Genomic DNA, 21,220 nt, shown 5'->3' on the forward strand with positions numbered 1-21,220 from the left:
GTGCAGGTCTCCAGTTCTCAAAAGGCAATGAAGTCCTCTCTTCAAATGTTGGAGAAAGAGGATATTGCCTCTTGGAAAGCCTCTTGCAAGTTTATACTAGTCACAGCAAGCAAACCGGTGAGAGGAGCAGTGGCAGATCCTAGCAGCAGAGGGCAAGGGCAGCCAGCAAGGAAGGTCATCTCCAGGTGGTGTGCTGAGGGCAGCAGGAAGTCAGCTAATGAGCTCTCACAGCAGATGAGAGCTCAAAGTGAGTGAGGGCTTGAGAAGACAGTCAGAAATCCCACCGAAAGTCATTAATATTTAGATAGAAAAAAAAAAATTGATGTTGTGCTCACACATATGGGGCACAAGGATGCTTCAGGAGCATGCAGTGCCCTGCTTACTTCTGTTTGGCTAGAAGATACCAGCTTTTGTGCAAGTATCTGAATGACAAATGCCCACAGGGTGATTCATGTCAGTTAAGTAGCCAATCTTTTCTACGTAAGTAGCACTAACTCTTAAATCCTGCGGCACACCTGGCTTACTTTAGGCTGTAATATAAATCTTACGTTCAGTGAATGTCAACACTGTCATTACGATAGGACATAAAGACAAAGATATGCTTAGTCCCGTCCGTTTATTCTGTGATTTGTGATCCATCTGAACAGTACAGAAAGATGTTTAGCTATGCTTTCCCTCTGAATTGCATGTCCCTTTGGGGTAATCTCATTCACATGCCAATTGCCTACTACATACATCACTGTCCAACTTCACTTGCAGTGAGACTGAGTGTGATTGATCTGAACTCTGGGAATTCAGCTGGGATGCTCAAGCATATTATCTGTATGCTAGCCTATGGTAAGACGAGCTGGCATGCTGGTTTATTGTAATTGGTAGAACTCAAGGAAGACTATATTGATATGTAGACATAACACTGATCAACTTCTTGTGTCTGCACAACAAAGAAATGCAAAATGAGGTCCTCAGGGATACTGAATACATTTTGACAGTAGAAAAGCTTAATAAGTCAAGAGTGAATTAACTGTAGGTGAATTCACCATTTCTCTAAAACGCAGAGCGTGTTTTTTAGAATTTGTTCGCAGAAAGGTAGGGCGAAAGAACATTCCTCTCACACATATAGTTAGCATCATTCTCTGAAACGTACTTAATTTGGTGATACATTCAAAGCATCTTTGTAATTCTATGCCTAATAAAAAAAAACTTGTAGCCAGCTATGAAAAAGAACATTGAGTTAATAGTCTTACTTAAAATGGCTAAGTATAAAATTTTGCGAATAGAATACTTAATTGGCAGACAGGCACCATATTCAAACTTGCATTTTACAGAAGATGTACAAAGTTTTCCAGGTCTGTAAAATGAGTTAGCTCTAACTTTAAGAAATTAAGAAGTGAGAGTATTAGAAACAAAGGGAAAACGCATCAAGTGGTAGCTCTGATGACTGAAACACAACATCCAACAACAGGGATGGCAGAGGCAGCCTCTCTTCTGTATCTCCGAAACAACTACAAGTAGGAATTGGAATATATCACCTCTGAAGTTAAAAGAATACAAATATTAGGCCCACACCTAAGGCCCACGCAGCCTAGTATCCTCATTCCAACAAGAATAAGTAGAGGATGCTTAGGAAAGGCGTGTAAAGAATAGGACGAGTGTGAAATGATCCTTCACCAGGTATAGCAACACCCGATCAGCAGTTTACAGATTTTCTGTGCTGGAATTTTCTTTCAGGCTATCATCCTTAATAGCAAGCACTGTGTTTTTAATCTTTTGTTTGAATCTTCTCATGCTTTCTGACATCCCTGATATACTATACAAAATGCATTCCAAAGTTAAATGCTGCATTGTTTGAAAAAAAAAAATTCCTCTTCTTTTTGGTTTACAGCTACAATGTAATAATCTCAAGATTACTTCCTCATTCTCTGTATCATTCCTTCTTTTATTGAGCTGTGCCATATCCACCCAGCAGACATGACACCTTTTTCCCACAGAAGATTACCAGTCTATTTCATCTTGCTTCATAAGGGAGCTGTTCTTTACCTCTCACCAACCTCATCCACCTTCTCCAAACCAATCTATAACATTCTTTGTGAGATGGAAGCACCAGAACAACCTGCAGTTTTCAAGATACTGGTGCTCCTGAATGATATAATGATGGTTTCTCCTTTATTCTCCTTTTCTTTCCCTAATGGTTAACATTCTGTTTGCTTTTTTTAACTGGGCTAACATTTTCAGAGAACGAAGCACAAGGACTATAAGATCTCTTTCTTCAGGGGTAATGGTTGATTTAGAGTTACTGTGTATGTAATTTTCCAAATATTCTGTACTTAACACTTATCGCCATTGGATTTCACCTGCTGTTTTAACACATAGTGTTGTGCTATCTTTTTTACAGCTTTTAACATTAAATTTAGATTTGACAATCCTACATGGTATTGTGTTGCCTGCAAATCTTATCACCTCAATCTTCCACCTCTTCTTCATGCCATTTACAAATATGCTGAACAAAATAACCAATATGGTAAGGTCTCTTGGTTTTGAAACTGACCACTTATTTCAAGCTTTTATTTCCTATATTTTAATCTCTTATCTAGAAGTCACTGTTCTTTCTCATCCCATAGCAGAGCCTTTATTGAAGAACTATGTTAAAAGCTTTCTCAAAATGCCAGTATACCGACTAGATCCCATTTATCTACATCACTAACAGCTGACAGCTTCAATGACCTGCAATAGATTTGTGAGGAATGGCTTTCCTCTACAAAAGCCGCATTGACCCTTCCCTAGTATATCATAATTATCCATATGCCACCTAATCCTAACCCTCCTTATTGCTTCCATCAGCCTGCTAGAACGAACATCAGACTCGCTTGGTTAGTTTCCAGGACCATCCTTAAAGGACTAGTGTCACACTTGCCACTTTCCATTCCCCTTCTACTAAGCAATTTACTGATTTAAACAGTGGATTACAATCTGTAGCTACTAGTTCAGCAGCTTCATATCCAAATTCCTGCAGTCAGGGATGAATACCATCTAGCTGTGGTGATTTCTTACTGTTCATTTCATCAATTTCTTCTAAAACCTTTCGCACTAACTCTTCAGTTGAAGTCAGTTTCCTCAGACTCAGCCCCGTAGTGAGCAGACCTCTCCTCTCCTCTTTGGGAAACACTAATGCAAAGAGTTCAGCGAGCTTTTTTCTGTGGCCTTGTCTGCCTTACATCCATTTGAGATCATTGGTTCTCTGTCAGGCTCCACACTGGTATGATTAGCTCTTAGGTTTTTAGGATTTTTCTCCTCAAAATCTTCTTGTGGTTTATGAGAGTTCCTGTCCTCTTCTCGTTTCCTGCTTGGAAGCAGCATCCATGAACGCTTATGCCTAGGCTTCTGTGTAGGATCTTTAAATTCTGCTTATCAGCTCTTGGTTTTACTTTGCTTTTGTCCGATGGGAATTGGCTGAGGCTGTCAAAAAGACACCACAAAATTTCTTCTTCCTTTTTAACAATCTCTACTGCATCCCATCCATGAAAGTAGCAGTGACAGTATATGCTAGTAACATTAACACTGAGTCATCCTGGCTGTATTAAAAAAAAAGGTAATGATATTTCAATTAACTCCAGTAAGGTGATGACTTTTCCTTTTATCTTTGACATGTTTAATTCCTCTATATATGGATTATTTTGCAGCAGTGCTGCAGAAGGCATCGCCTCTTCCATAGTACCATAAGTGCCGTTTGCTGTCCTGTTAGCTGCCCACCACTGCAAACTGCATTTCTCTCTCATGCACTCCTCATTCTGCCCAGGCGCTGTCATGCACAATTTCCAGTTTCCAAGCTTTCTGTCTGTAATAGCACGTTTACTATTTCTCCCTCTCAGAAAAAGGTGAAAAGTTGGGGGGGGGGAGGGAGGGGAAGCTAGACCACCTGCTGAGGAGTGGCATGAAAGCCATTTTTGCTCTATACCACCAGCTCAGCTCAGTCCAAGTCCTTTGGCTTCTCTTTTCTCTGCACCGTGCCTTCCCCTTTTCAGGCGGGAGGCAAGAGCTTTCTGCAGGCCCAGGGAGGCAGGTATTTCTAGTGGTAAGGAGCAGCAGCTGCTCAGTGTCTTCCCTGCTTAAACACCTGGTTAGCCATAGAAAAAGAGTTTGTGACTCAAAACTTCCATAGGTAGTTGCTTCAAGAGGGCCATGGGACACAGTGCTGTAATTTCCCCAAAGACATATGCTATATGTGCTACTGCTAAAGCCATGCTCAAACACCTGAAATACGCTTGAGGGAGTCCAAAACTAGAAATGCTCAATGGCTTTGCTCAGGCTACACGTTGCACGTGGGATTTTGATGCGGTTTGAAATCTCGGCTGTGAGGAGAGCACAGCAGCTATCCAGCCAATGCCTCACTCCAGGCAATGATATTAGGGCTTGACAGTATTTGGAAATTTACCAGAATAGATGTTCTGGAGTTGCTATTTTGTCTGATTTCTGAGCACAGTCTCTCAGCCTTTTGGACTCATTAACAATAATAACAACAACAAATAACATGCAAAAAGTGTTTCAGTTATAAAAATAGAATGCCCATATAAAAGGGAATTAAGTGCAATTAGTTTCTTTCCGGAGGTTTAATTACAAAATGCATTAATAAAATGACAGATAGCAATGCCCTCTGCACAAATCATTTCAGGCTGCTTTTATCATTCGAGTCCCTCATTTAACATAGAATGAAAATGTGCATATGCAATTAATTTCATTTTGTGCAACATGGAACTGTGTACCTGCTTAGAGACCGTTCCTTACGCACTAGCAGAGGCAAACGTGCACAAGGACATCCTCAGTCATTTAAAAGTACGTTTGGACAAGGCAAAACTCTTTACTACGTTAAAGCTATATGTATTTCCTTTTGATTTTGCCTACTTCTGAAATTCTGTTTATACGTGCTGATTGGCTTTTTTAACAAGACAGATACTAATTACTACAAGAGATGGGCAGAGCAAAGAATCTGCAGCAAAACTCACATGTGCTAGAGGCACTTTATTCTAATGATTCAGGGAAGCTTTACAATTTTCTTTCTAATTAACCTATCAATAGTGATGTCACTTAAACACCCCTTCGGAATATTATCTTCTCATTATTGCCAGAAAACATGCTGCCCAATTTTATAGCTCAGTTGTTCTTATGCATGGATGGAGAGTCTGAATTAACTTGAACTGAAACAGGCTTTTTTAAGAGACATTTCCCATATACACGAACTACTTTCATAGTTACGTTTAAATCGTTAATATTCAACTTTGAAAGCATTAAGGAGAAAAACAACATTCAGTGTCTACTTTGCGCTTGCGTATTGTAAGTACATAATAGAGAAGCTTTCTCTTTATTGCATGCCATCGGGTCAGTAGAAGAATGAGTGGCTTTGGAGAGGCGTTTATCTCGAACAGCACTGAAAATTCTGCCAGGGCCACGATCTGTGGGAAGAAAGAAACATAATGCAAAATTAGTGTGGGCAAAAGCTGCCAGATTCATAGCTGTAAAGACTGCGTCTCTTCCGAACAAAGGCAGCTCAGGCAGCAGCTTCCCAGAGAGGCTGGCCCGCCGGCGGGAGCGCTCTGGGGGTGCGGAGCCCATCAGTCCGCCTTTTTGGCCATTGCTGAAGACGGCCAGCTGGGGAGGTTGCACATCAGCAGTGCAGCCAGTTTTGGGGTCGTGTTATGGCGTGCTGCTGCCTACCAGGGCTGCAAAGGCGCCCGTCGGCTCATCCCGCGTGACGGGCGGCAAGCAGCCGCAGCCCTGCGACGGGCCGCCCTCGGCACGCGGGGCCCCTGCAAAGACTCCTCCGAGCTAAAGCTTATTCCGCCACCCCGAAGGCAGTCTACGGCTGCGTGAGAGTAAAATTTTGGCTTTCAAGGGCTACGCTCTCCAGCCTTTTCTGTGCTGTTTGTGGAGCTAAAGCTTGGCAGTTAGCATGCGCGTGTCCTCTCAGGCTATCATGCGAAAACTGTACCTGCATGGCACGGGAGCTGAAGGTACAATTTTGGGGATGGCTGATTCTCCAGACCTTGGGAATCACTTTTTATGTTAATGTCTTGACAAAAGCGAAATCTGTAAAGTGTAAAATGACGGAGAAACTAAATTCCACGCAAAATGATAACATTAAGGTTTATCTATCTTTTAAAATAGTCTGGTGTTTCATGCAAAAAGCTTTGTATCTTCACATAAGGCAGCTTGCTGAAATGCCTCTTAAAATATGGAGAAAAGGAAAGTATTGGTCCATCACTTTACTGAGAACGCTGAAAAAGCTGAAATATTCATTGCTCCCGTTGTATCAGTCTTCATAAAAATAAGTTCAGAAAAACCATATACTTACCATATCAAGTCAACAAAAAGAAAGGAACATAGATCAGAATAAAGAGAAAACTGCCTAAAAACAATTTTAGATTCATCTATGTATGCTCGGTGGCCTAGAAAAAGTAATTTCTGGACTACTAGTAATTATCTCCAAGAACTCAAGGAGTACAAGAAAGTTAGTAGCAGACTACAGAAAGGAAAACATAACGCCTGTTTTAAAAACAGAATCAAATGGACAAGTTCATTTAACTTTTATTCTCAGAAATAATCTGTAACTCATTATCAAAAAACAACCTACCAACACGGAAGTTGTGAAAAACAAGTCTTGTCATATCAGTCTAATTTTCATTTTTTATTTCTATTGTTTGCTTTTATTTCTCAGTAGAAAGAGGGGAAGGAGAAGTTATGAGGCACCTTCTTTTTTAGCTTTCAAGACTGGCTTGTATGAAATTCACAGAAACAAGATAGGGAAACATAATCTAGGTAGAATCACTTTAATGTGGTTACTGCAAATAATCACTCTCAGAGAACGCTCTGAATGGTTTGCTTTTGAACTGGAATTGCAAGTGTGAAATTGCAAGTGTCGTTCCAAGGCGCCTATGAAGAAACCAGCTCAATTCAATAATTTCATTATTAACTGGAGACCTATGGATAAATAATAGAATAAAAATCATTAACACCAAGATGCCACTATTCACAGAATGCTCAAAAGCACTTTGAGGAACTGACTTAGATTTCAAAATTAACTTTTCATATTGAAGCAATCACTATGATAAAATTCACTGAAGTGCACTGTGCTATTTTTAGGGCAGAGAACTCAGGTGTGGAATTTAATGTGGGGAGTAACTGCCTAGACAATAATACTGGGGGGTAAGTAATCTTGGAATTCAAGTTAGTCGTGGGTGTCAAATCTGATGTGTTACACAAAGGCAAAAAAACCTAGTTCCAGGAACATTATATAAGACAACAGGAGAGTGTTATGTGTAAAACATAGGAGAAATTTTATCATCATTTTAATTGGTTCTGCCTACCTCCTAGCTTAATAATATCTCCAGTTTGGGACACCATGTTTTGTGGAGACTGTGAACAAATTGGAAAGAATGCAGAAGAGAATTACAGAGAAAACATGATTTGTGAAATAAAACTAAAGGAATGGACTTTTGAACCTGAAAAGAGAGTAATGTGGATGCAATATAATAGCAATCTTGTTTAGAAAGATGATTAGTAAATGGGATTATCGCGGTCAGTTGTTTTCCATAGGCACTACAGGAAATAAGAGTTCATCAGTGTCCAGTGACACGACAAGAAGGAATGGGCACAAACTGAAATACAGGTAATTCCCCTTAAACATGAGAAGAAACGTGTTTACTGTGAAGGTGGTCGAACACTGGACCAGGTTGCCCAGAAAGGTTGTGGAAGCTCCATCCTTGGAGATACGCAAAATCCAGCTGGACGCGGCCCTGAACAACTTGCTCAGGCAACCCTGCCTGAGCAGGGGGGTTGGACTAGAGGAGCTCCAGAAGTCCCTGCCAACCTCAGTCATTCTGTGATTTCATCACAGTTTGCAGTGGAAAAATACAGAGTATGGCTGTGAAATTAAACACATCTGAGGAGGCTAACGAATCCTTTTCAATGGCCGTTGAACAAGCTTTTATTACAGATGGTCCAGATATAATTGCTCCTGCCACACTGCAAGGAATTGGGTTCTTTCAAGGCCTGTTTCTATACTTACTCTTACCTGGCCCTTATCTCTGGCCTGACCTGGGTGTATCTTCAGGGTGTAGGCATATCCAGTCTCCCCTTAAGCAATCACTGGGGTGACAAAAGACAGAAGAAACCCTGAAGCAAAATCCAGGTCTCTCCCCCTGCCCGGTGAATGACCTGCACTAGCAGTGTGTGCGAGATCTGTCTTTCAAGTGAGTACGAAGGAAGATCAAGGGTCTCAAGAGAAAGTTTTGGTTTGTGACAGGCCTGCTGCTTTCTGAAAACAGCCAGCCGAGTAGGGAGAGGGAGAAAGAGACAGAGCAAGAGAGAGAGAAAAGGTTTTAATGCCGGGACCCAGGGAAAGTGCATTGCTTGATTTCATCCCATATTAAACATCAGAGAATCCACCTGGTGAGGGGAAGTGCAGGTTATAAATGCTTAACTGCAGAAAAGGCAAGAATACAAAGTCATACCTTGCTAGACACAAGGGAAACCTCTCCTTGGTCAAGATTTCTCTTTTGTATGAATTCCCCAGATATAAAAGTGCAAGTTCTAATTGATGCTTTTCTCAAGGTAAGAGTGTTTATAACATTTCTCTTCCATGTTGCTTTTTTTAATCTAATTAGAGCTGAACCTGTGCTGCAATTGCAGTCTAATTCAGTTATACATCAGTCAGCCACAAGGCACAAATGCATAGAAAACAATTAACTCACTGCGCCTGCAACTATTTATTTTAAATCCAGTCTCAAACCTTCTAATGTAAATTCCAGAGTATCTAATTTTTGAGAACTTGTTTCTCTTCTCCCCCGCTCACTCACATAACCAAGACACTTGGCTTTTTTAAAGTTTTCCAAGGTTATTTGCACATAAGATTTTATAATAAAAAGGAAACTATCAAATCAGTTACATCATACTGCCTACAGAGAAAAAAATATTTTAATCCACTGAAGTACAGAAAAGGTTATTTTCCTACGACATAGTTCCTGCATAATGTCCAATAAGAACAGAAGAAAAGCAGTCAGCAAGGGAAAAATGTGACATTAGCTTAACCTTTTTACACATTAAACTCACATTTACACACATTAAAATCTCTTTCTATCTTTCTGCTTGGGAGTGCAGAGGATTTTATTTGAAGGACTGTGCATGCTCTGAACAACTTTCATTAGTATTCATTTTAAAGACTATTTATCAAGGAGTGTTAAAAACACCTCCTTCGTTTGATCTAATCTGGCAGTTCTTCTCTCAAAACATTCTAACAAGATCATTTTATGTACCTCCTGCAAAACATGGTCTATCCAGGCAAGATGGCACAAAAAAAGAGCTGTCTTTCTTTAAGACTTTGGAATTTTTTAGTATTCTGTCAAGTGTGTTTAGCCTGGCCTGGCAAATTACCTTTAAACTCTTCCATCAGGATTTAATTGCTTCATGACATTTAGAAGCAGTCTTTCCCAAATAGGTTGAATTTGTTCTGCATTTTGTCTTAATAGTAGTCTTGGGAGGAAAGTGCTATAAATCCATCTTCTGTCTTTGTGCGGCAGAAGTGGTAGGGAGAGTTTCTGGTTTGGCCTCTCGTGGTGCAGAAACCACATCCTGCCATCCTCTCCAAAGGCAGAGCTGTCAGGGTAATGCAAACAGCCCCATCTGGCCAAGCCCAAGGGAGAGCATTGCTTCACTCAAAGAGCACCTGCGCTGCTTTCCAGTGTGGTCTGGATGTCATCATTAGTGTCTAAAAGGGCATACTGCATGGTACAGGACCACCAAATGTATTTCTCTTAGCAAAGAAAATCCTCCCAGAAAGAAATTCACCTTGCAGAAGTATGGCTTTTCTCCCCAAAATAATCTCCTTTTTTTTTCTTTTTCTCCACTGCTCAGTGTGCAGCATTTATAAAGCATGATAGCTGGGCTGAGAGGTTTTATTCCGATCAATGGCTTTTTACTTAAGTTCTGGAATAGATTGCTTTTAGTATCCTAGGAGAGTTCTGAAAATAGGCTACAACTCCTATTGACAAGGTATGAATTCCTATTGAAAAACACTGCCCATAATGCTTTTAGTAGCATTCTTTTTGTCCCTGAGCAAAAGTAGGGACTAGATGGCTTCTTGACATCCCTTCCAGTTTTCTTTGATGCAATGAGTCTTGTTGACACTTCATATTATGCACATTTATTTGGTAAATGCTATATTTCAGACTAAGAAAGTAAGGAAACCATCTGAAGGATTACACTTCTAGTTGACAGAAATACAATAGTGACAAAGAAAACAGAAAATAGAAAACATTTCAATGTCCATGGCTAGCAAAGAGCTGATTTTTTCAGGTCAGGCTTGCAAGATGAAAAGGAAGTGCCCATCGTCATGAAATCTTTATGGTCTCTTTAAAAGCCTTTCTGTGATGGATGCAGTAGTGTTATTTTAAGGTATTGGCTATGCGCGGTTCCTCCTGCTGTGAGATGGCCGTAGATGCAGGCCAAGACTAGTGTGATCCTGCTGAGCAGACAGGCGCGTCTGGCATGGACAAATGTGCTCCCTGAGCCTGTCCACTGGGGTCCTCATGCTCCCCTCGCAGACCTGCTCAGCAGGACCCCAATGGGCTCCTCTTGCTCACTGGGAAATCAGCCCTGGATCTGGGCTCCGGCTGAGGTATGTTAGCTCTGAAGGCTCTGGCACCGCTAATTCGATGCTCACCTGTCGCTTCACTGTGTTGCTGATTTAACTGTTTTGCCATACAAGTGCGTGGCAGCGATATGCCAGCATCAAATAAGCTGTACAACTGTTGCTTCCTACATATTCTCTCTGCCCTGGTGACTAGCTGCAGTGAAAAGTGATCCTTCCCTTCTTCATTGAGACGGTTTCTAGCATTTACCACCAGCTCTTCTCACTAAGAGAAAGGTAATAGATAAGCAGAACCAGAACATCACAGTGGGAGGCAAAGCTGGGAGGAAGATTAGAGTGGAAGGCAGATACAGACATCAACCCCCCAATTTACAGCTATAGAAATAGAGGTAGGAAAAGAATAATGAATCTAACTCTGACTGGGCAGCCAGCTGGGAGAGCAGTGCCAGCAATCTGTAATGAGACCTCTGGAGATCGCTCTTCGAACTGGGTGCCTCAGGCTCGGGCTGTGCTTACTTGGAGCAAGAAACATGTACGGATACATGGCTCAAAACATGCTTTTATAAGAGCTCTTAACAAATCTACTCGATCTGTGCAATGACTGTCATAGCTACTAAACTTTCTTTAATAGTTTTCTTCATAATAGCTCTTAATTTGGTATGAACCTTTGCTACTAAGATTTGGATTTTGAAATGATGGGCCTGGATAATTATACTATGAACCTCTCTTTTCCATGTGAAGACAGCAAATCAAATGCAGCAACAGTCTTTTCAGGCCTATGCAACACTAAATTAAAGCGTAGCACAGATAACGTGTTTCCAGTGATTCCGGCATAGCCAGCATTTCAAAAGACAGGAGACAAGTTACAAATACATTACACTGATTTTAGCAGAAGATGAGCGGCATTTGATCTACCACACTCAGAATCCATTTTGGAGGTTATTTAATCTGCCAGTAATATTCCTCCGACAGACAGGAACAAATTTACATTGATGTGTCTGTCTGTCATTCAAGTAATCTGTGATCCATTGAATATGTCTCTTTCTGAAACAATCATTTTATTGCAATTCTATCTAACTCAATATTCTTCTTACCTGACAGGTAGGAGATCAAATAATTGAAATCAATGGAGAAAGCACAAGGGACATGACACATGCCAGAGCAATAGAGCTAATCAAGTCTGGCGGCAGGAGAGTGCGACTGTTGTTGAAACGTGGAACAGGCCAGGTCCCAGAATATGGTGGGTTTTCATCCTTATATTTTTCCATGTGCATGGACCTATATAAATTAATTACGTTGTTTTTGTGCTAAGTAGTAATTATAGATTTATATGTTGTAATGTGCTGGGGCACATTAAGTGTGGACTTAAGTGCTTACCTGATTACAAGTGGACTTATTCACATGCTTAAGTGCTTTCTTGACTCGAGGCCGTAATGTATGTACTTCACTGTCCCCTACTACCCCCTGACACAGGCAATGGCTTATAACATGGGCATTGGAGGAAGCACTTTGAACTCTATAGGGGCATCTCTGAGTGTGCTGGGAGTTGCTGATAAGTTCATAAACTGTGCTGGTTTTCCTCTATTGGTACTTCTCCGCACATTTTTGAATCACAGCAGCTAATCCTGTTGCCATAAAATTCAGAGCCTCAAGATTAAACTCAAAGCATTAATGTTAGTGCATTTCTTTGGCAACCTCACCCATTCCACTATCTCAGACAATTTACACAGATGATAAAGCAAAAGCCAACTCTGAATAAAAAAGGAGACCACTCATTCCAGTGAGAAAACATGACCCTTCATCTTGCATTTTATTTCAGGGAGACTTATGGGACTTTTTCAAATATTTCAAAAAGTGTGAATCATTTAGACAGTATGGAGAACTTACTTCACAACTGAAATGACAAGAAATATATATATATATATATATATATATATATATATGTACACCCAGAGGCTATTCAGAGACAAAAAACATTTTTCTTTTACTTGAAATCAGAGCAGACTCTGAAGTATAGCATGACAATGATGTCATGTATTTATATAAATTCTATGTACAGCTGGGCCTGAAATCTCACAGGAAAAGGTTTTTCTGATGAAAATTCTGTTAATTCATGATGCTAGGAGGTCCCAAATACTATTAACTTGATTTTTTTTTTCTACTGTTACTTTTCAAGGTCCAGCATCATTTCCCATGAGGATGAGAAATTGCAGTAGCATATGAAAATGCAAAGTAATACTTAGTCTTAAATGTAGGGTCAGCTCTTTATTATCAACATAAATTCATTATCTTTGTTGAAGACAGTAAAGTTAGTGCCACTGAAAGTCAGCATTTTGCTAGCTGTGGGTATATGTGGTAACTGCATCATTTTCTGCTCTAAACGACAAGCGTTCTCTGGCTGAGGCAATGCTTGGGATGGTGTATGTTGGGTTGCTATCAGCACTCAGGCGTTTCTGAATAAGGGCAGCAAGGATGAGTCATAGCATGCTCAGTCTGGGTGATAAGGCCAGTGGCTTTATGCCGAAAATTGCTTTCAGCCTCTTGTGATTATGATAAATTGGTACTCAGACATTTTATATCAATTTTAACTAACATATAATCCTTTCAGAGAGACCTCCAAGAGACATCCAGATTACATCCAAAATCAATTTCCAAACTTTTGGAAAGAGAGATGCAGCATTTTTCATGAAAGAGCAAACAAAAGTCCATGACTGATTTCGCAGTAGTAATCCTCCTCAAATAGCAGAACCATAGACAGGCAGTTCTCTAGTACCTTGAAAAACAGTTTAATCTGATGGGGTCATCGGAGGCTGCTAAGTGCAAAAAATCAATGCCCGAATCGATCATAGTTCTGAGCCATTCAGAATCTGATTTCCTTAAGGTCCCCATTCTGGGTGGTACTTAAACCTAGGCTTACTGGAGATTTAGTACATAAGTTCCTTTAAGAATTTATACCTTACTCCGGAATAATTTGAAAATGGAAGTGGATGTAGAAATTGTCCAATGTAAATAGCATGCATTGTTTTGGGAAGACAAATGTGCACAAGCCTTCCCTTCCCCAGAAATACTTTGGTAGAAAATACAGATGAAACGCTGCCAAACCAAGCACAAACAGTTCAGAGCGATAACAGAAAGAAATAAGAACACTTTACAGGACCATTTAAAACAATTCTTGGAAAGTCAGCTGGAATGTTTAGAGGAAAGATAATATAGAAATGCAGGGTGTTGTGATATGAAAGTTGCTATAAAGAAGTACTGTTTAGTCAGATCATTTTCCTAACCACATCCCCAGCTCACAGCTCCATAAAGGAGAACTAAGTAACTGCTGGAAATCCATGTTTTCCTACAGAGCAGTAGCTAAATATAAAGTAATTCCTGAGTACTTTTACTACTAATGTACACACGATCTACAGAAAGCGTCACAGCAAAGGATAGCGTCCAAGTATCTGCTTTTATTAATATAATGATTACACTAGCAGAGAAAAGAAGTGAGTACTGTATCCAGTCTGCCAGCGAAATAGAAACAAAATAAAAAGATGCCTGTTGAAATTAGCTAGAGTATTAAACTCCTCCCTAGGTCATTTCCCAAAGCAGTGAAAAATTTTCTAAGAACAAGCAGAAGATGCACATAAAAAAACAGAAATTAACAAATAGAAACGATTAAAACTGAAGGGCATTTTTCAAGAAGCCCAGAAGCTCAAGGATAAACCATCACGTTGCGAAGAACACCTGTCAGAAGAGCGATGAAAGAAACCCCCGGCGAAGAACGTCCTTTCCGGCTGACGGAAACTGAACCCACAGAACATCGTGACAGTAAGCATGAGGACAGAGTGGTAGAGGCGATCCGACAAACTAGTCCTTATTTAACGGTTCCTTCTTCATCCCATCAGAATTACGTGGTTGACATGTAACAAGACTATTGAGAACTTCCTTTACTGGGGGAAAAAAAAAAAAAAAACACATCGTCATGTTCTGTGTTTTTAGCAAATACCTGTCAGAAATATTTCTTGGTGTCATCAGAGAGTGTCTAGTTTAGTGGATCATCAGTGGGATGATACTTAGTTTTATATTAAAATAAAAGCCTGAGCTGCGGGCTGAGTTGCTCTCTGGATTCCAGCAGCGGTGCGGAGGGAGCAATACAAAAACAGAATACAAAACCAGAAAAGCGTATCAGGATCCTTTCCCTGATATTGTCTCCCAGTCTCTGACAAGTGAAAGGTTAGGGACTTCCCAAGACAGCTGTAGCAACTCTGTGTTTAAAGACCTTTCTGACCGCAGTAGCATTCGGAGCCACAGCATTAAGAAAAACGAAGTTTATTTAGAATGACTTAAACCAACTGGCCAAACAAGCACCGCGTTACTGTCTTCTCCTCTTCAACTTTTTGAATTTCCTTATGCAATATGATCAGTTTTATTTTAATGATGCACAAAAGATGACAGCATCTCGTTAAGTACCAGAGAAATCAACGTTCAAATGACGACGTGATTGACACCAATAAAATCATTTTTTATTCAGGAAATATCATCAATGATAAGAAAGAGATCTGTGAAGGAAAAGAGCATGTACTGAAAAGAAGAAAGCGCTCTGTGGGAAAAACCTGAAAACAGGCTGCTGAGAGGAGGTAAGCGTACGGAACGAGAGATGTCACTTTGTGCCGCCTGGTCTCCGCGAGCGCCTCTCAGCCTGTTCTGGCTGAGCTGTGCCGCTGTCTAAACCTAGGGGAAGGAAAAAAAAAAAAAAAGGGAGGCAAATACATCATTTACCTCAACTCCAGCTGCTGCATTTCCTTGAAAACGATTTCCACGGCACTTCAAAGAGAAAAATCCCCAAGTAGCCAGAGATCCCGTGGTACCATGCGCTGCTCTATCAGAATAGCTGTGAAGGGGCACGGCTATGATTAGTGCTCTAAAACTGTAGCTGATTTCACAGCGGGGTGCATCAGAGGAAGATTAGAAAACAGATGTTTTATCACCCCAAAAATCTCAGAACATGTTTGCTGAGGATAAGGATAGCCAGAGGAACCGGCCTTCCGCACAGGGAGACAGACTTGTCACAGCTCGTCGACACCCGGCCAGCAGCAGCAGCGTGGTTCCTAGGAAATGGTTTGCCAGCAAACTGTGTTCTCATTTTACTGTGCGAGGAAGAACTGGGAGTACCGCTGCCGATCCTCATCGCGGGACGCGCTCAGCGCCGCGGGAGCCCCGCCGAATCCCGCGCGCGGCGCGAGACGCAGGATGAACGGCCCCGCGCGCGCCGCAGCCCAGCGTTCAAGTACAGCCCGATTAAAATCGCAGACCGAGATTTTTCTTACAATGGCTGCCTGAATCCCTGTTGGTACGTGTATCTAAGAGGTTATTGGCTCCAGCAGGAACTACTGGGTGCACAGCGCTTCTGAAAATCTGCCTGCTTACGCTGCGGGAGCCTAATTATGGACTATTTTTTCAGGCCTTAGCCATAGGTGTACGAACCCGTCTACATTGCGCAGCCAAGCGCTGGGATAAAGAGGCATCCCTAAAGGCAAAATGTGTGAAATACGTTCACTGCATCTAAAAATAATAACATTAAATAAAGCTAAAAAATCACAGTCGTTCCGGCCAGCAACGGGCTCTGCAAAAGCTGCGTTAATTCTCGTGATGGATCAGCCCCAGGAAGCCACGGTTTTCCCTGAGTACAACCAGCGTTTTTTAAAACAATTTATGGCTGAAGATCTCCAGGAAAACCTGTGCTGTTTCATTCTCAGTCGCAGCAGTGCTGGCAGCTCATCCCTCTGGCTTACCGCTGCTAGTATTTCCTGACCGGAGCTTTCATTTGCACAAAGCTACATTAAAACACATAAGTGTTTAGAAGTATCTGAAAGGAATGAATTTTATAACTAAATAATTACAAATGGAGCAAAAAGGTACTTTCCACTAAATGGAGTAATTGGAAACACATCTCCAGCTCTTTCACTTCAAAAGACAATAGAACCCAATCATTGAATTATATTGTTAGAGAATTAGAAACTCATCAGCTGTTTGCGTGTTGTTTATAGAGATAGCGGAGCAGGCACTGAGTTTTAATGCTCTTATTTCGTTTAATCCTGTATTTCGTTTATTTTCTTTTTCTTTAATTTGCCAGCACTTCCCAGGAATTGCAACTAAACTCACAGCTTTTTGAAATGGTGATTCGCCTTCAGTGTTTGCTTGTATAAAGCAGCTCTTGTGCACTCAAACCCGTTTGCTGTGCGTAGGGGCTCCAAGGCAAACGGCGTGCAGGGAAGGCGCCTGCCTCTCCCAGCGCGTGTCCCGACCCTGCACTCTGCCGCTTCCCTTCTGTCACGCAAAATGAGCCGTTTCCATTTAACCCAGGAGCTGCAATGCTGCTACATGCTTCTGAGCTGTCTTTCTCTTGAAATAAAAGAGTGAATGAAAGATTGCAAAAAAAAAAAAAAAAAAAAAAAGACTGTAAAATATTCCAGGCCAAAACTGTTGCAGAAAGTCAAAATTCAGTTACAAGGCTTATTAGAGGGACGGCAGCTCCCGCTGCAGTTTTGGAGGCCCTTTCCACTGCCGGCTCTTGGAAATAGATGTGGCCTCACCCGTGGTGCTCCACTGCCTGGCACTGATGCATGGAGCCGCGAGGACCGCAGCTAATGCGGCTTGGTGAGCAAGGAGGTTGTGTGGCACAGCTGGTCGGCGCTTTATGGATTTACGCAGCGGTTCTCCTTTCCCTTTCTCCCTCCCCGCCAGCGACTGATTTTAATGGAAGACGAGCCCTGGGATGGCGTAAATGGCTTGGTGAATTTTTGGAATAATGCTTCCACAAGAGACTAAATTACGTCCAAAATTCACCCCATGGGTTCATCACATGCAGGTGATTTTAAAGAACAGGGGTTTAGATTCATTTTTTTGGTTATTTATTAAAGATTTCTGTATGTAAAATGTAAAGTTTCAGTACATACAAAGCCATTGCTGGTTAACATAGAAAAGATACGCGCTCTTTAGCAGTAACTGCTTTCTGAAGGGCACTGAAGAAACTCTCAGGTCATGTTTCAGGGCTACCACACTGACTAAAACTAAAAATGTCAGAGTTGATACCAGTACAAGGATTTTTCGTACAAATGAATCAGCACAATTCTGAAATTTATTCAGTCCTTTGATTTTTACTTCTTACGACTCCCTCAAAAAGCACCTCAAGATGTACTCCACATCCGCAGTTTGGGTGACCCTACTTCTTGAATATATACGTACAGTAGTTCAGTCATTCACTAATATTTGGACTTACAGCATGCTTATTTGTCTTGGCTTTACAGATGTACTTCTTTCCTGTTGCATATAAGCTTTTTTCTCAGTTATTCTAAACTTACTAAGAATTCTCTGCTCTAACAGTAGTAAAATATCTTTATGTCACTGGTTCTGTTAATTCTAATGATTGGTCCTAGGCTGTTCCTCCCCTTCCTTTAGGAATGGTACCTTCCAGTCTCTCCATGTGCATGAAAAGTGACAAGCATGGGTCCCCATATTTCTACTTATTGGGCCACCCTAAAGACACGGTTTGTAAACTCTGCATGTATATTATCTTTCTTTAATGTGCTTTTATTTCTCACGACTGTTAATAGAATCTTTTCCAACTTCTGCTTGCACACTAGCTGGCTTAGTGGTTTCTACAATATCGGACTCTTCTTTCCTAATTGATTATCTAAGATAGCAAAACACCTGTGTATTTTGCAAATGTATTGTAATCTCCTAGGTATTTAGTTGTTCCCCTGGTCCACTGCTTCCAGTACAAGAAACACAGCTATAGGCCTGCTATATTTCGGCTTTTTCTTACGAAAAATATTAATTTATTTTTCCTAATTTTTATTGATTCCTGTCATCAGAGAAGACTCAAAAGTGTTGAGAAGCATTCAATCTCACTGCTGTTGGCTTTCCACAATGTAGTATATTTGCTATAATTATAAGGAAGTAGCCGGCCAGGCTTACACTATTGAAGGAGCCAGACTGGAATAGAAAGGAAGTTATCCAAAAGTATCCTCTTACCCTCTGTGCTTTGAGTTAGCTCTTCCTGTATGGCCCACACAAAGGTCCTGCCCCCAACACCCAGTTAGTAAACTGTGTTGAAGTTGTCGATTGTGTGCTTGCAAATCAGAGTACTCCAATTGATAGCTTGCAAATGTTTCCAAGTTAGAGTTTATTTCCAACTTGTGCGTACAAATAAGAATTTTTTGAAAGCACGCTTTGCCCTATGTTTTGATCACACAGACTAGGCACTTCTAGGGGCCATCTGCCACCTGGAACCAGTGCAGTTCAAGGGTGTATACTGCACCCTGGCCTCCATCCTCGCAGGCTGCTCTGAGCCCTGCTAGCGACAGAGACGTTTCTGCACAGCACAGAAATCTGAATTGCCCCATTCCTTAAAGTCCTTCTCACCATACTTCTGCTTTGCTCTCCTTGGCACTTGAAGAGAAGTAATTCAGAGAGACGAGGAGGTTAGAAACCCGTAGTGGGCAGTGGTATTAGGGTCAGTTTGCAAGCCTCAGTTGTCGAGCACGGGAAGTTCAGTGAACTGCGGTTCCACCACAACTGTTACGCATTTATAACCGTAACTATGTGGTTATTGTCTTCATTTTTCCTCTTATAGCACAACAGACAGAGGAAATAAATCTTTCTTCCTGAGATAAATAGACATCTCCATCCTATACAAATACAGCTTGAGTCAGTTCTGCACCGTCCCTCAGCAGTGAATGGTGCTCTGATTATTTACTTGGCAGGGAGAGCTGGAACAGAGCTTTTTTTCCCAGTAAAGCTATATCCAGTAAAATTAAAAGTAATTTAGTTTGAGTCAACACCAAAAATCAAAATATTTAACTGATCTAGAAGTACTATGAGGCCAAATAAAAATATGTGTGCGCCATTGCAAAATATTTCACTTTCAGATATTTTTAATAAAATAATTTTCCTGGAAGAATATTCTAAAGAGCCAGTTTTGCAATGGGACTTTTTCCAACAAAAATGGCTGGGCTACCCCCGTAAAACAAAACATATATCAATTAAGTTCTAACATATCTTAGGAGAGGCTCCTCACCGTAGCATTATAGGACAGACTGCAATGAGTCTGCATTTCTCTTCCAGGAATTGTTCCGTTTGGTATAAATAATCATTCACTGAAAACGATCAATGGGCTCATTTGAAGGTGGACATAGCACAAGAGAGATGCAGATGCTAGAATGTAATTTAGAAAGTATGTCCATATCAAGGGATACCTGCCTAAATTCTGTGCTTTCTGGTGCCATGAGGAGGAGGAGTGGTAGTAGTAGTAGTCCTAACCAGTGACCATTTGTACTTGCAAAAATATATTTTTATGGTACGTATACAGCTAAAGGTTTCAAAACTCCAAACTGCAGTTTCCTAGTTCTTTAATTCTGTTAATACCTCTGAAGCTCTTACGTTTGTATCATAATTTTCTAAAGCATCTTGACCTATACATTTAAGCCAGATACTCCTACCTATACAGATCAGATAACCCAATTCATCCTATTTTTAATGCTCGTTTTATAAATCTCTAGAGCAGAGTTGGAGGGTTATTCAGAACTTGAACTATCCCATATATCATTCATTTGACATGAAAGCAAAAAATCAATAGTCATTTTGGAAAAGTGCCCTTTCCTTCTGTGACCACCTTGATGGAACTGAGAACATTCATTCATATTCATGCTGCATTTCCAATACCACCTTCTTATTTCTAGCAATATCAACTTAATTTCAGAAGCCTGTGATGTGTATAAATACCAAAAAAAAAAAAGACTAACTAATTGAAGCAAAATACTGGTTAGTAAAATTGGTCTAAAACCATCGTGCAATTTGAGTATGAGCTCCCAAAGGTTCTAGCTATTTTATTGCTATGGGTAAAAACTGTACTATTCAAGGACAAAACTGAATATTAACATTTGTTTTACAAACACATCCATAGCATTTAATAAATATGTAGCAGCTGGCAGGAAAGTAGAACATTTTTCTGTTAAAACACAGTGTATGTATGTGTATGGATGCATGGGTGCGTATACTACGTCTGTCTGCAAATTTCTGTTTTAAAAGATATATTGACCTTTTACATTGGTATCCCTTGATACAGAAATAGAAGACACAATTTTGAAAAAGAGGGAGACAGACAGGAAGACTCTGAAGTTTTGTGACAATGTTTTTGAGCTTTTAGTGAAGAGATACCATTTCCTTACTTTTTGCATGTAGAAATACAGAGTCCGTTCCGTACTCCAAAATGCTGGGTTTGCCAGTGACCTTGGCCAGTCCAGCTGGATTCTTAAACCCACTCTTCCACATCTGTATAATGGACTAGTAGTATTTACTTACCTAACTCATGGGAGTGTTATGACGATAAATTATTTAATGCTTGAAAAGCACTTTTAAAGATTAAAATTCTTAGTCGACTACTCAGTATTATAATTAAAGCAGAACCTTGCTAATCCACATGCATTATAATCCATGCCAAAATTGGCAATGTGTCCTCAGCACTGAGCAAAGATTTAATAATAAGGCAGTTGAGCGACTTATTACGAAGGCTTAATTATTTTTACATAATATACTGGA

General features: G+C 40.6%; 1 protein-coding gene across 11 annotated transcripts in view; it reads left to right on the top strand.

The window, feature by feature from the left end:
* The window catches only part of MAGI2 (membrane associated guanylate kinase, WW and PDZ domain containing 2), a 757,526-nt gene that overhangs the window by 721,897 nt on the left and 14,409 nt on the right, over positions 1–21,220 (top strand). For 8 of the 11 annotated variants that reach the window (XM_068924402.1, XM_068924568.1, XM_068924499.1 and 5 more), the window contains one exon: positions 11,738–11,876. In XM_068924402.1, coding sequence (XP_068780503.1) covers positions 11,738–11,876 — 139 coding nt within the window. Of the gene's footprint in view, positions 1–11,737; positions 11,877–18,057; positions 18,169–21,220 lie in introns of all 11 variants that reach the window. The other 3 variants (XM_068924945.1, XM_068925098.1, XM_068925015.1) reach the window with 2 other exon arrangements.

The sequence above is a fragment of the Struthio camelus genome, chromosome 1 (assembly GCF_040807025.1).
Source record: "Struthio camelus isolate bStrCam1 chromosome 1, bStrCam1.hap1, whole genome shotgun sequence".
Taxonomy (NCBI): domain Eukaryota; kingdom Metazoa; phylum Chordata; class Aves; order Struthioniformes; family Struthionidae; genus Struthio; species Struthio camelus.